The 14881-nt window shown below is 40.3% G+C and overlaps 1 protein-coding gene across 4 annotated transcripts in view; it reads right to left on the bottom strand.

The window, feature by feature from the left end:
• Ssh2 (slingshot protein phosphatase 2) overlaps positions 1-14881 on the bottom strand; it is a 262347-nt gene that overhangs the window by 15781 nt on the left and 231685 nt on the right. For all 4 annotated transcript variants that reach the window (XM_040749174.1, XM_040749172.1, XM_040749173.1 and 1 more), the window contains 2 exons: positions 10815-10961; positions 5935-6135 (listed from right to left, as the gene is read on the bottom strand). In XM_040749174.1, coding sequence (XP_040605108.1) covers positions 5935-6135; positions 10815-10961 — 348 coding nt within the window. The remainder of the gene's footprint in view (positions 1-5934; positions 6136-10814; positions 10962-14881) is intronic.

Here is a 14881-nt window from a genome sequence, read left to right as displayed (position 1 = left end):
AAAAAATTATCAGTCAGGAGGGAATATGAGATGGAAGTTATGCTAATGAGTGTAAACAGAAAATGTTCCAGAGGAAGTGGCTAACATTGCAGTCTGAAGCCCAGCAGGGACTTCCTTCTGTTCCTGGAGGGGATAAGCATCAGAAAATACTTCAATGGGGCTTGGGAGTACAACTGACACCCACTTATAAAAGAGAAAGAAAAATCTAATCTAAAGATTGGTAACACAGTCCAGTTATTCCATCCCTGTGAAAGCACCGTGACTCCACGTGTCTCTGCTGACCTGCATTCTCCAGCTCTCCATGGGGAGCCTCCCTCTTGAATTCCACAATTATCATTTCCTTTCTTCTCTTTAAAATCCTTTCTTCTCTTTAAAATGCTACTGCACATGCTTCATTTTCTAATGACTCTTACTACACAGACTGATTGTCATGGAACTTACTATAAAGGCTAAGCTGGCCTTGTACTCACAGAGATCTGCCTGCCCTCTGCTGAGATTAAAGGCATGCCCACCATATTTGAACCTAAAACATAATTTTGGATAACTTGTTTTCAATCTCCAGCACTGTATATATAAACATATTTTCATAAAGTGAAATAAATGTGTCAAAGTTAATTTATCCATATGGTTGATGAAACTCTGTTGGCTACTATAAACAATACTGCCAGGGACATTCTTGTGGTTGGTATGCATTTCACTTTCTCCAAACTGTTATGTAACAGGAATAGAATACATGGGTTTTAGAGCATGTGTGTACCACTGGGTTTACTAGTAACACTAGACTGTTTTCCAGTGAGGCCCTGCCTAGAGCCAGTGTATTCTGATGCCGTGACACTGACAGGGCTCCATGCACAACATTAGATCATATTTATTATTTTAAACTGTTAACGTTTAATCCAGCTGACACCCCCATTCCTATTCTAGGCAGGCCAAGTAAATAAACAAGTTGCCACAAAAGAACTTCAGAGCTGGCCTGTGGCCTACATGATGCAACCGTGTCTCAGACCTCCCCACCCCTGAGTGGCCTCTGACCTGAATTCGGATTCATGTAAACACAGTCACATATATGACTGGTCCACTCTGGGTAACAGTTTGTTTATTTGTTTATTTATTTATTTATTAGATGAGCAGGAAAGAAATGTAAATGACAAGACATATAAGACACTCCATTCTCTTGCCTCTGCTTTCTTGTTACATGATAAGAGCATCCATTCTTAGGAAAATATTGCTGGAGTGTCAGACCCAGTAAATGAGACTCCTTGTGATTACTTTCTAGGGTACTAGGAAAAGCACTGGGCATTTCTGTGAGCTGTGCATAGTCCTAGATAGTTTTGATGATTTAACTAGAAAGCTATTAAGAAAAACATCTTTTTAAGCCACAAGCAGGCTTGGCTGTCATGGGACCAGAAAGCCGTGTCCTTTCATTTCTGGCTTCCTGATGCTGGCTGACGACTGTCTACCTGCACTGCTCTTCCGAGGTAGCCAGGGTAAAGAGACAGCCCTGCCTCCAATGGGCCTCCTGATCAGGTTCTTCAGTAATCAAAATGGACATGTCTGAGGACATGAGGCACAAGTTCTCCTACCTGTTACTTAGTTCCCCCTCCCAACCCCCACTGGAACCTCATACCATAGACACATGGTACAGCTTACAAATGGCAGGGTTAAAACATGAACCTGTCTGATAGACCACAAACCTGGCAGATACCTGTATGATCAAAATACAGAATAACAAAGAGAGCTGCTGGTAGTTTAATGGCAATTCAGCACTCATTCTGCTTGTTACCACTTCACAACTATAAAACCAGAAAAAATAAATCCAGTATGAAGCATACCAATAGTTTCATGATGCCATACCTTTTAGGTCTTCAAGGGGAAGAGTAAATGAGCCTTTTCTAAACTACCAAAGGTATTTTGAAGTATATATAATAAGTCCTTTGCCTGTACCCTCAGGCTCTCATAAAGACTGTAATCAGTTCAGAAGTTACTACGGAAATGTGTTACTAACAGGCACCCACATCAAGCTCTCCAATAGACAGCTGCCACTTCCAGCTAAGTACCCAGTCCTGCTCTGGAAAACTGCAGCTACAGGATGCTGGGATCACAACTCTAAACAAAACAAAACAAAACTGCTAAGAAGTATAAGGTGGTCCAAGAGGGGATGGTATTTCTTAGAAACTGAGTGACACTTTCTGCGTGTGTGGCTCTCCTGGTTCCCTAAGCTATACAGCCTGGCAGAGCCTCAGAAGGCCACAGAAGTTCAGGCTAGCCTCACACCTACTTCTGATCCCCCTGCTAACGCCTCCCCAGCCCTGAGGCTATAGAGACTCTCCACCATGCCTGGCTCCTCTCAACAGGAAGGTCCCAGTGTAGAATCTACCGGACCCCATAAAATTGTGGTTAGCCTACAAGTACCAAAGTTTCTACTGAACACATCATGGACTAAGGCTAGAAGAAAGAAGCTTAAGTCAGGAATTTTATGTTTCCAGCTTTCCTTCCCTCTGACCTTTGAAGGTATCTTTCTTTACAGGAGTCTCAACCTTCAGGCTATGGTAAGTGTTCTCTCTCTTGGAGCTTAGGAACTATTTATTATCAAGCAGTCTAGTTGTAGAAGGTTCACCTTTGCACATATTTCACGTCTAGAAACCTTCTTTAAAAATGATTTTGTTTATTTATTTATTAATTATATACAGTGTTCCACTGCACATACGCCTGCACACCAGAAGAGGGCACCAGATCTCATTGTGGATGCTGTAACAATGTGGTTGCTGGGAATTGTCCTCTAGAAGAGCAACCAGTGCTCTTAACCTCTGAGCCATCTCTCTAGTACCTCTAAAACCCTTTTAAAATAACCTCAACCTGAGCAAGCCGTTTCCTGTTGAGACCCTCAGAAATGAAGAAGGTATTTTATTACTTGCCACCAAAAGCAGCCTAGGTGATATCCCTACCATGGACATCATGAGAAATGCCAGGAACACTTCCACTCCAGTTTCTGGGGAGCTAGTGTGCTTGTGATGTTGGAAGGCAGGTTGACGACAATGAAGGGGGAAGAAATAGCATATATCAACATATGCTTTTTGGGTAACCACAGAGGAAGGAGATGAGAGACAACCCTTAATAGATAGTGGAATAAAAACCTGAAAAGAATGAATCAAGCACTTGGGAGATAAGACAGGAGGATTAGGTGATGGAGCTGTGGTATGTGATAGTCTGTCATAAAAAAATAAAGTATAATTTAGTGAAAAAGAAAATATAGAGTAGACATTTTTTGATTTTTTTCTTGAAGGATGGGACTCAGGTTTGAGTAACAAGTACTTTAGCTGCTAAGCCATCATCTCCCTTGCCCTGTATTATTTCTTTTCTTTTTGGTTTTTCTGAGACAGGGTTTCTCTGTGTATCCCTGGCTGTCCTGGACTCACTCTGTAGATCAGGCTGGTCTCAACTCAAAGATCTGCCTGCTTCTGTCTCCCAAGTGCTGGGATTTAAAGGCGTGTACCAGCACTGCCTAGTTCCTAGTTCAGAGTGAACATTTTTATTCCAAAGTCTACAAGGGAGACAGACATCTTGATTATTATCATTATTGTTTTTTTTTTTTTTTGAGACAGGGTCTCTCTATGTAGCCTTGGCTGTCCTGGAGCTTGATAATGTAAACCAGGTTAGTCTTGAATCTACAGAGACCTGCCTGCCTCCAAGTGCTGGAGTTGAAGGCACGTACCACCTCTCTCAACTTCATTTTGATGGTTTTTTTTTTTTTTTTTTGGTTTTTACGAGACAGGGTTTCTTCATTTTGATGTTTTAATTTTACAGATGCGGGCCAGGTGAGGACTAGAAACATGAAGTAACTTCTGAAGGTTGCAGCAAGGGTGAACCAGGAATATAAAACAGATATAATGATGCAAATTCTGTGTTTTTTCTCTCTGGAGTTTGCCCTCCCTGTATGAATCAAGCTCAGGAAGTCAGGATGGTACAGAAAAAGAAAGGAAAAGGGAAGAGGAAGCATGATTTTTTGGTTTATGCTGCCCTTCATATCCTCATTTAAGATTTTTCTGAAATTCCTTTAACATCTAAGAAAAACCACATGGGGGGGGGGGAGGAAGAGAGTACTGGGGGAGGGGGAGCCAATCCAACAGCTTGCAGTAGCCTGGGATTCCAGAATAAATACTGAAGTTGGCAGAACATGTAGTATCCTTCCTCTCAGTAGGTCACATGAGGACATTGCCTAATATCCGTTATGTGTGTTGTGTGTGTCTGGGAACATATAATATTTATGTTCTCCTCAAATGCTTAGGTACCCTTTTCTTATCCCAAAAAGATTTTCTGTGTCATGGCTCCTGATTTAATCTCCAAGTGTCATGGAAAACTGGTCCTAAAGACCTAGAACTTCTTAGAAACAGAGGACTGAGTATTCTCCCAGACAAAGGCTCAGATGAGTTCATTCCAAATGCTGAGTAAATGGGAGGGTTTGTAGTGGAAACCATAATGCTATGTTGTGGTCACATTTTCACAATTCTTTGGGGGCTGGGAGGGTGGCCCCTTTGCTTGGATAGGTTGGAAGGCTATTAACATTCTCTTCTGTGGAAATGCAGCCCAGATTTGAGAGTCAAGATCAAGTCATGAGACTCGCTGGAGTCAAACCCTGGCACCAGCTGCAAGTGCTTTTACACAGCTGTGCCATCGCTCTAAAAACACAGTCTAGAACATGCTCACAGGGAAAACAGACCAGACCTATCAAGTCAGATAATTTCAGCATGTGACAACTCAATAAAGTGACCCTCAGGTCATTTAATATCTGATGCAAGAATAGATGAAGGTGATTTTTTAACTCCTAAAGGCAGTAAAATTACTGATTTTAACAACCAACTACCAAATTACTATTGAAAACAGATGTCTCTCATTGATACAGGAAATGACTGACGATAGTAGTGGGTAGAAAGGCAGGCTGAAAAATAGTTTTGTGGAAAAGTATCTGTGGCTATCAAATCTAAGATGTTTTTTCCCTTTGTGACTTTTTTTTCAGTTTGACACAACACATATTTAAAATTTGATTAAAGATTTGTATTTTTTTTTAAAGAGTGAGCTAGCCGGTCAGTAGTGGCGCACGCCTTTAATCCCAGCACTCGGGAGGTAGAGGCAGGCGGATCTCTGTGAGTTTGAGGCCAGCCTGGTCTACAGAGTGAGTTCCAGGACAGCTAGGGCTGTTACATAGAGAAACCCTTTCTTGAAAAAACAACAACAAAACAAAAAACCAAAACCAAAAAGAACAAAAACCCAAAAACAAACAAACAAAAAAAAAGAGTGAGTTGTTTCTAGGTGTAACCCTCAAATGGGGTAGTGCATAGGTTGGTACATGACCAAAATTGCTAGTGAGCTCAGTAAAACTAAATACTGAAAAAAAAAAAACCAGCATGTATTTTTCTTCAAGAATTTTAGGGAACACTAGTAGCACCTTAGGAGCACTGGTGTCCATCTTTTTTTCCCCTCAATATATGTTTTTATTTAAATTAGAAACATGAATGCTTCACATGTCAATCCTAGCTCCCTCTCCCACCCCTCCTCCCTTGTCCCTCCACCAGCTCCCCAGCCCCCCACCCAACCCCCACATCATTCCCCAGGGAGGGTGAGGCCTGGTATCCATGTTGACAAGGATATCATAAGATGATGGAGGTGTTAAATTAAATGTGCACCCAATTGAAAACTGAAATGTGACTCTAATTTTTCTCTTACGCTATATCTATCAAATGCCTGAAAGATTACCTGCTTAATCTTCTATGCTAATCTTAAATTCATATTTTGAAAAAAATTGATAGAGAAAGGAATCCAAGTTAAAAAATATCACATACAAGTCAGGCTAAGGACTGGCTGCAGAAAATGACTCCTTAGCTTGCCTTGTGGAAGTGTAAAGGAATGAGAGTCAGAAAGAGGCATGTGGGGACTCACCTTGCCAGCAAGATCCCTTGGTACTCTTCCAGTTGTCTCATGAAGCTGGGGTTAGGCTTGGTCACTGTTCGTCTCTCTTTCACATAGTCATAAGCTCGATCCAGATTCCAGCCATACTCCTTCATTGCATAAGCAATCACAGTGGAGGCCGAGCGACTCACCCCCATTTTGCAGTGCACGAGGCATTTAGATCCATGTTTCCTAGTTGGGTAATTGAGGTGAAAAAAGACAGCACAGTAGACAGCTGGGTTTTAAGTTCCTGTATTGCGCCCCCCCCATTTTGCTATGCAATACTTTCATCTTAGTACATCCATATGCCTCTCTGATCAAGTATGAGGGTAAAGTAAGCAGTTTTAACTGTTTATTTAAACCTTCTCAAGACAAGGTTTCTATGTGTAGTCCTGGCCTCAAACTCAGAGATCCAGCTGCCTCAGCCTCCCCAGTGCTAGGATTAAAGGAGTGTGCAACCACTGTTCAGCTCTTTTTTTCCTCCAATTTTAATAGTAACCCTCTTAATCTACTCAGTAAAGATTTACCAAGTATTTGCCATATATAAGATAATATGTTTAAGGTGTTAGACATAAACTTAAGTAACACACAGCTTTTATCCTAAAGGAAAGGACTTAGTTCCAGAAACAGATCATTAAGATTCCATGTGTTAGTGTACTGAGGTCACTCATTTCCTGCCTGGTGGAGGCTGTTCCCCCACAGCCCTCAGGCATGTCTCCTGGCTGGAATTCTCCTGAGTTACAGGTGTGGTAATGACTCATCTGATTTATTCTAATAGAGTTGTTTCTAGTTAAATTCCCAGGAAGGGCTCTGTCCCTGGAGGAAAGCATACACGATGGCGGCTTTTCTTCTCTATTCAGACACAACTGTAGATAGCACCTTTCACACACCACCACAAAGGAGAGGGATGAAAGCATGTGCTATATCACATGGCTTTCTCAGTGATGAAGGTGGAATGTTTGCTCAGGGCTCCACACATCCAAGGGACATGCTCTGTCACTGATCTACACTCCAGCTCTTGTGGGATTTTAATGCAAGGGAAGGAAGAGAAAACAATGCTACCAAAAAGCAAACAAAATACATCAGTCTTAACAGGTCAAAGCTAATTATCTTGGATATGAACATTATTTAGTTATGCTCTAACTCTAATAATGTAGTGTTACAGCACAACAGAAGTCTTTAAAGTTCTGTTAAATGCATGAATAAATTATGGATGTGCTGACCACATCTTCCAGTTATTGAAGAAGGAATATTTTAAAACCTAGAGAAAAAGAACTGCTACTCTTATGGCTATTGCTCGTAGATTCCAGAATCCTTTCAAGTAACTGTTTCAATAAATCAAAACATGTACATGTGAGCATAAGGGGACAAGCTATTCATTTGCTTACTGACTGATGGTTGGCAAGCTTTCTTCCTGGAGATATAAGCTACATGAATGAGTGAGGAATTACCAGTGCAAGCAAGCTTGAGGAGACCTGCCCAAACGAGTGAGTCGATAAGCTACAAGAATGCAAATATGGAGTATAATACTTTTCCTTAATTTTAAAAACTCTATTTATTTGAGTACGTATGGGTGGGCAGGCATCTGAGTGTGATGGTACACATGTGGAGGCCATAGGATGACTTGAAGGAGTGAGCTCACTCAACTTCTACTTTGTGTGTTCTGGGGATTAAACTTAGGTCATCAGGCTTGGCAACACTGAGCCATCTTGATGGTCCTTACTGTAGAGTTTAAAAAAATTTTTTATTAGACTACATTTTGGAAGATAATGCACAGTGACTCAGAAGAAAATTTAGATTTGTGTCTACATTTTCTAACTGAACTCTAACAACTTTAAACATCAAATTTTAGGCCTTTGCTTGTTGGCATGGAATGTGCTTAAACCTGGACAAGCCTAAGTAAAATAAAATTCATTCCCTATGAAAGCACCTCTTTCACCACCACCCCCTTCATTCCTCCCTCCTTCCCTGCCTCTCTTTTTGTTTTTCCAAGACAGGGTTTTTCTGTGTAGCCTTGGATATCCTGGAACTCACTCTGTAGACCAGGCTGGAACTCAAGAGATTGGCCTGTCTCTGCCTTTCAAGTGTTGGAAATAAAGGTGTGTGCTACCATGCCCTGCTTTTCTGTGGTTATATATAATTTATGATTTATTTATTTATTGTTTGGTTTTATGAGACAGGGTTTCTCTGTATTGTTTTGGAGGCTGTTGGTCCAGCCCAGCCTCGAAGTCACAGAGATCCGCCTGCCTCTGCCTCCCGAGTGCTGGGACTAAAGGTGTGCGCCACTACTGTCCGGCTATTTATGATTTATAAAAGCTTGCCTGAGGGTACAGAAAGCCACAATCCACAGAGCCAGGCAGTGGTGGCATACACCTTTAATCCTAGAACTCAAAAGACAAGCAGCTGGATCTGTTAGTCCAAGTCCTCACTGAACTACATGAAACTGATCCAGTCCTAAAGAGAGACAGCTCACACAAAGATGATCTCAGTATGTGGGACCACACACCTTCAATCCCAGCACAAGGGAGATATAAAAGGAAGAACCAATGGGTCTCATGAGAGATTTATCCTCTAGTCACACTGAGGACAGGATAACCACTTTGGTCTAAGGTAAGAGCTAGTGGCTGGCTGCTTTGCTTTTCTGATCTTCAGCTTGAAGCCTGACCCCCAATATCTGTCTCTGGGTCTTTATTATTCGTGTCACACTTCTCTGGCATTTTTTCCACTGGGCTTTTTAAGTGCACAGCTTCTAACTTATTTAACAGGGATCTAAGTTAGGTATCAACTAACCCACACTTCAATTTTGCCCCTCAATCTCTGTGTGGGATGGTCTAGATTAAGTCTGGCATCATCATATTAGCAGTAGCACCTTGTATAAGGAGATATAGGAGGAGAAACTTGTGGACAACTGTGTCCATTGGTGACTCTGGTGCTTGTGATGGCTAATTGATTGTCAGCTTGGATACACATGGAATTATCTAAAACTGGAAAATGGCTGAGCACACCAGTGAGAGACTTTTGCTTAATTAAATCATTTGAAGTGGGAAGACTCACTTCTAATCGGGATCTTTGAGGTGGAAAGACCCACCTCTAATCTGGGCCTCCTTCTGCTGGCAGCCTACATAAAGGAAACGGAAGAAGGAAGCTTCACTCTTTGCCTGCTTCCTCCTGCCCTCGCTATCGGGTCCATTCCTTCACTGGCATTAGAGCCTATTTCTTTGGGATTCCAGGGTATCCTGAAGACCAGATGAGACATCAGCCTCAGGGACTGAACAACTAGTGAACTCTTGGACTTTCTGTTTATAGGCAGCCACTGTTGGGTTAGCTGGACTGTAGCCTGTAAGTCATTAGAATACATATGCACACACACACACACACACACACACACATTCACCCTATAAGTTCTGTTACTCTAGAGAATTCTTACTAATGCAGACTTTGGTGCCAAAAGTGGCTCTAGAGCAACAGAAGTATAAGGATGAATAGGTTTTCCAATTTGCCAGTCCCTACTGTTATCAAAGACTCTCCTGTCACTGAAGCCTTGCCTGAGAGCTTGTAGAATACTTAAAGTCTATTTTACAAAATTAAGGCAACAAGTGCATTTGGTTATTCTGATTCACCAATTGTAAGAGGCAATAGATTTGGTGACTGTCCTGTCTATGAAGACTGTTAGAGGGGAATGTGGAGTAATTTCTGAAGTAAGTTAATAAAAAAAGATATTTCTCATCTACTAAAGATGGTTTGAATGCTGTCCTTTCTGAAGAGGCTTGTGGCCAAGCAGCTCATTTATGATTCATTCTTCCTAGTGAAAAGATGAATAAAGTTGGGAAAAGAGTCCTCAGAGCTTTAAGTCAATTAATTTGAAGATGACATCAACAAAAGGCAAGAGAGAAACCTCATCATTTAGAATATCTACAATAAAGCCCATGACTGGGAAGATTTCCAAAGCTCACTGTTTGTCTCTGTATGTTCAGAAAGGCCTAGTATTTTACCTGTTCATGACAGTTTTTGCTATACAATTTACAAATATCTCAGTGCCAATTTAATTCAGAGCCTGGCATGGTGGATAGTGCATGCTTTTAATTTTAGCACTTGGGAAGCAGAAGCAGACAGATTTCCATGAGTTTGAGGACAGCCCGGTCTTCTTAGAGTTCCAGGTTATTTAGGACTACACAATTGAGACCTTGTCTCAAAAACTCTTTTTTCTACAATTTCTTACTTTTATTTCTTTTTCTTTTAAGATTTACTTATTGCCAGGTGTGGGTGGCACATGCCTTTAATCCCAGCACTTGGGAGGTAGAGGCAGGTGCATCTCTTTGAGTTCAAGACCAGCCTGGTCTACCAAGCGAGTTCCAGGACAGGCTCCAAAAAAATACAGAGAAACCCTGCCTCAAAAAAATAAACAAAAAAGATTTACTTATTTATTTTATGTATATGAGTGTTCTATCTGCATATATTCCTGCATGCCAGAAGAAGGCATCAGATACCATTATCAATGGCTGTGAGTCACCAGGTGGTTGCTGGGAATTGAACTTAGGTCTCCTGGAAGAGCAGCCAATTCCCGTAATCACTGATCCATCTCTCTAGCCCCTCACTTTTATTTCTTTAGGTGTAGCATAGTTCCATTTTCTTTAATTTTGTGCTTAGTAGAAAATGAGGCTACATGAGGTTATCTTATTCTAAGTGATTTCATTTGCTTAAAGGGAAAGTGTTAGGTCACCGATCTTTTGTTTAGGATCATGAATTCTCAGTACCTTTCCCCCTTTACATCCTTTTCTCTAAGTATTACCAGTAAATTATGGCAGCCTCTCATTCCTAGCCATGTTCGCACTATGAAGAAGGAGCAGAATGTAGTAAGAGACAATACTCACTTTGCTTTAGAGATGAATTTGTAAGTGTCATTCCAGTAAGCCAGGAGATCTGTTGCCTCTTCATCATATACTCGGATGTTATGATACTCAAAGACCCCAGGAAAAAAGTTGTCTATCTCTCGAGTGACATTCAAGATGTACCGCACCCTGCGAAGAAACAAAGGGAGGGCGTGTATTCTGTTTCTCAGGCAAAAATGAGTTCACAGCACCATATCTGCCATGTTCAATACCTAAGTTCCATTTCACCTTATGTATGGTTATACAATCTCATCTTTGGTAGTATTTTGGAAACAGCCCTCCTATCTATATTGACTAAAATCAATCTAAGATCCACAACCTAGCAATTTCTATTGCTAAAATTACCAACAATAAAATTTTGTTTGGAAATTGTTTGTATAAAACCAGACTACTGACATACTCCAAGAAAAAAGAGAAAAGGAAGATTTTCTTATTTTTCTGAATGTCAGATTGTTAGGCAAGAAACTTCGAGGGTCTGTGGAAAGCTGGACCTAAAACTCCCGAGTCTATCTGGCTGCATCCTGCTAAGAGTTCTCACATGTTGAGTTGCTACCAGAAAAGGGTTTCTCTATTACAAACTTTCCTATCATCTCTCTCCCCAAACCAGCTTAATTAATGTGTGGGTTTAACTGATCAAAGGCCCTTTTTTCTTCAATGTTATATAGACTTCAACATCACTGGAGTCTACTCCAGCAACACAGGAGCAGGCTTTCTACAAAACTGTTTCCCTCAAATAACCAACCATATGTGGGGCTCCATAAACTCGGCTTCTGAAGAAGTCAGGCAAGTAAAAAGACTACAGAAGAGATATAATCAATATAACCACTCTATCTGGTCAAGGCCAAAATTTCTGAGATATGAATTGAATTCGTTTTAATGTAACACTAAAGTCTAGTAATAGAAATGATTTTCTTTTAAATTAAAAAAGGAAAATTAAAAAATTTCACATTCCACACAGCAGCAATGTAAAACAGTGCAACTGCTGTGGAAAACAGCTTAGCAATCACCAAGAAGGTCAAACAAAGAGTCACTACACCAGCATCAGTCCACTCCACAACCTGCACAGAGGGGGTCACTGCGACATCATTCATGATAGCCAAAAAGGGGCTGTCAATTGATGACATTAGTGGCTTAATTAACTAGGTAGTTTGCATAACTTAGAAACATTTATTAAAACCTACAGAATTGAACATTTTAACTGTGTTAATTATATCGCATTATGAGTTACATTCAATAAAATGATTAGAAGAAAAAGCAAGAACACTTATTTTAGTTTTATTTACTCTTTTTTTTTCTTTTTAAGACAAGATCTCTATGTGCAGCTGGGATTTCCCTGGAACTCTATGTAGACCAGGCTGGCTGCAAATTCAGAAACTTGCCTCTTCTACTGAGTGCTGGGGTTAAGGGCATAAGTCACCATGCCTGGCTCACAGATTTTATTTAAAATAAAAATGAGGGTCTGGAGAGACGGCTCAGAGGTTTAGAGTACTTGCTGTTCTTCAGAGGACTAGAGTTCAATTCTCAGCACCCACATGAAGAAATTCACAATTAGCCATGATTCCTAGTTCCAGGGGGATGCTCTCTTTTACCTCCTCTTAAGACACTCACAAATGAGTCATGTGGGCACATGCACACTTGAACGTGCATGTACACACACACACACACACACATACACCAAAAACCAACCAATCTTTTCCTTCTAATCCTATACTTCAGTAATGGATTATGACCTATAGGACAGCACACAGTTTCCTAATTCATTTCATTTCAGAGTTGAAAATGTCCACTGCTGACTGGTACTGTAACTCCTTGAAATTTCTTTGCTGTACCAGCAATTCTGTGACTTTAAGTGGAGTAACTCTTGGAGTTAGTTTCTAAAGTCAGCACACTATCTGGAAATGACCTTAGCATCAAAATTGCATTTTGAGCCTGGTGGTGGTGGTGCATGCCTTTAATCCCAGCACTCAAGAGGCAGAGGCAGAGGAAGGCAGATCTCTGTGAGTTTGAGACCAGCTTGGTCTACAGAGTGAGTTCCAGGACAGCCAGGGCTACACAGAGAAACCCTGTTTCAGAAAACAAAAAACAAACAAAAATTGCACTTTGAAATAGCACAAATCATTGGCAGGAAATAGCACATACAGTTTTGTGACATACTGAAGCTTAAGACCAATTGAATTTAAGAAATAAGACCCAAGTAGATGTCTATACATCCAATCATTCTGTTTTTAAAGACAACGAGATTCAGTTGAACTTTTTTGTTAAGCCTTATAAGAGTAAATGATGGCTGTTATTCCGCAGTAAGGTGACTATGGATACTGTACATTTCAAAAAGCAAAAAGAAAAGATTTTGAAAGTTTTCACCATAAAGAATAATAGAAACACCAACACGACCCCACCAGAATCCAGGGATCCAACACCAGCAAGACCTGAAAAGCACTACATAGATGAAGAAGAGGAGACAGACCTTAAAAATTATTTCATGAAGATGATGGAGAGCCTCAAGGAAGAAACGAGGAAATCCCTTAAAGAAATAGAAGAAAAAACAAACAAAAAAATCCATGAAATGGGGGGAAAAATTCAAGAAATAAACAAATCTCTCAAAGAATCTAAAGAGCACCAAGAAAAAACAACCAAGAAAATTAAGGAAACAGCTCAAACAGTTGAAGGATTGAAAGCTGAAATAGAAACGATAAAGAAAACACAGAATGAAGGGATGCTGGAAATAGAAAAGCTCGGTAAACGGTCTGGAATCACAGATGCAAGCATCACCAATAGAATACAAGAGATAGAAGAGAGAATCTCAGGTGTTGAAGACTCATTAGAGGACATAGCATCGTCAACCAAAGAAAATCTCAAAACCAACAAATCCTTAACACAAAATATCCAGGAAATATGGGACACCATGAAGAAGCCAAACCTGAGAATAATAGGTATAGAAGAAGGTGAAGAACTTCAACTTAAAGGTACAGAAAACATATTCAACAAAATCATAGAAGAAAACTTCCCTAACCTAAAGAAAGATATGCCTATGAAAGTACAAGAATCTTACAGAACACCAAATAGGCTTGACCAGAAGAAGAAGTCACCTCGCCATATAATAATCAAAACATCAAACCTACAGAGCAAAGAGAAAATATTAAGAGCAGCTAAAGAAAAAGGCCAAGTAACATACAAAGGCAGACCTATCCGAATTACACCTGACTTCTCAATGGAAACGATGAAAGCCAGAAGATCCTGGTCAGATGTCCTACAAACGCTAAGGGAACAAGGATGCCAGCCCAGACTACTATATCCAGCAAAGCTCTCAATTACCATAGATGGAGAAAACAAAATATTCCATGACAAAGCCAGATTTAAACAATACGTATCCATGAATCCAGCTCTACAGAAAATGCTAGAAGGAAAACCTAGAGCCAAGGAAGATAACTACATTCACAAAGACACAGGCAATATAGAATCATACTTTACAAAGCACTAAAAGAAAAAGGGAGGAGAAACTACACAAAATAACTTCACTAATAATAAATCAAGCGCAAACAAGGATCACCAATCAATGGTCATTAATATCCCTCAATGTCAATGGCCTCAACTTACCTATAAAAAGACACAGACTAGCAGAATGGATACGAAGACAGAACCCTTCCTTCTGCTGCATACAAGAAACACATCTCAACACCAAAGACAGACGTTATCTCAGAGTAAAGGGCTGGGAAAAGATCTTCCAATCAAACGGCCCCAAGAAACAAGCGGGCGTAGCAATCCTAATATCTAACAAATTAGACTTCAAATTAAAATCAATCAAAAGAGATGAAGAAGGGCACTTCATATTCATCAAAGGAAAAATACATCAAGACGAAGTCTCGATTTTAAATATCTACGCCCCAAATACAAAGGCACCTACATTCGTGAAAGAAACATTACTAAAGCTCAAAATGCACATAAAATCTCACACACTAATAGTAGGAGACTTCAACACTCCGCTCTCACCGCTAGATAGGACCTCCAGACAGAAACTTAACAAAGAAACAAAAGAATTAATAGAAGTTATG

This window comes from Mesocricetus auratus, unplaced genomic scaffold (assembly GCF_017639785.1).
Source record: "Mesocricetus auratus isolate SY011 unplaced genomic scaffold, BCM_Maur_2.0 Super-Scaffold_100007, whole genome shotgun sequence".
NCBI lineage: Eukaryota > Metazoa > Chordata > Mammalia > Rodentia > Cricetidae > Mesocricetus > Mesocricetus auratus.
Note: the sequence above shows the minus strand (reverse complement) of the source record. Positions and strands in the feature narration are given on the sequence as shown.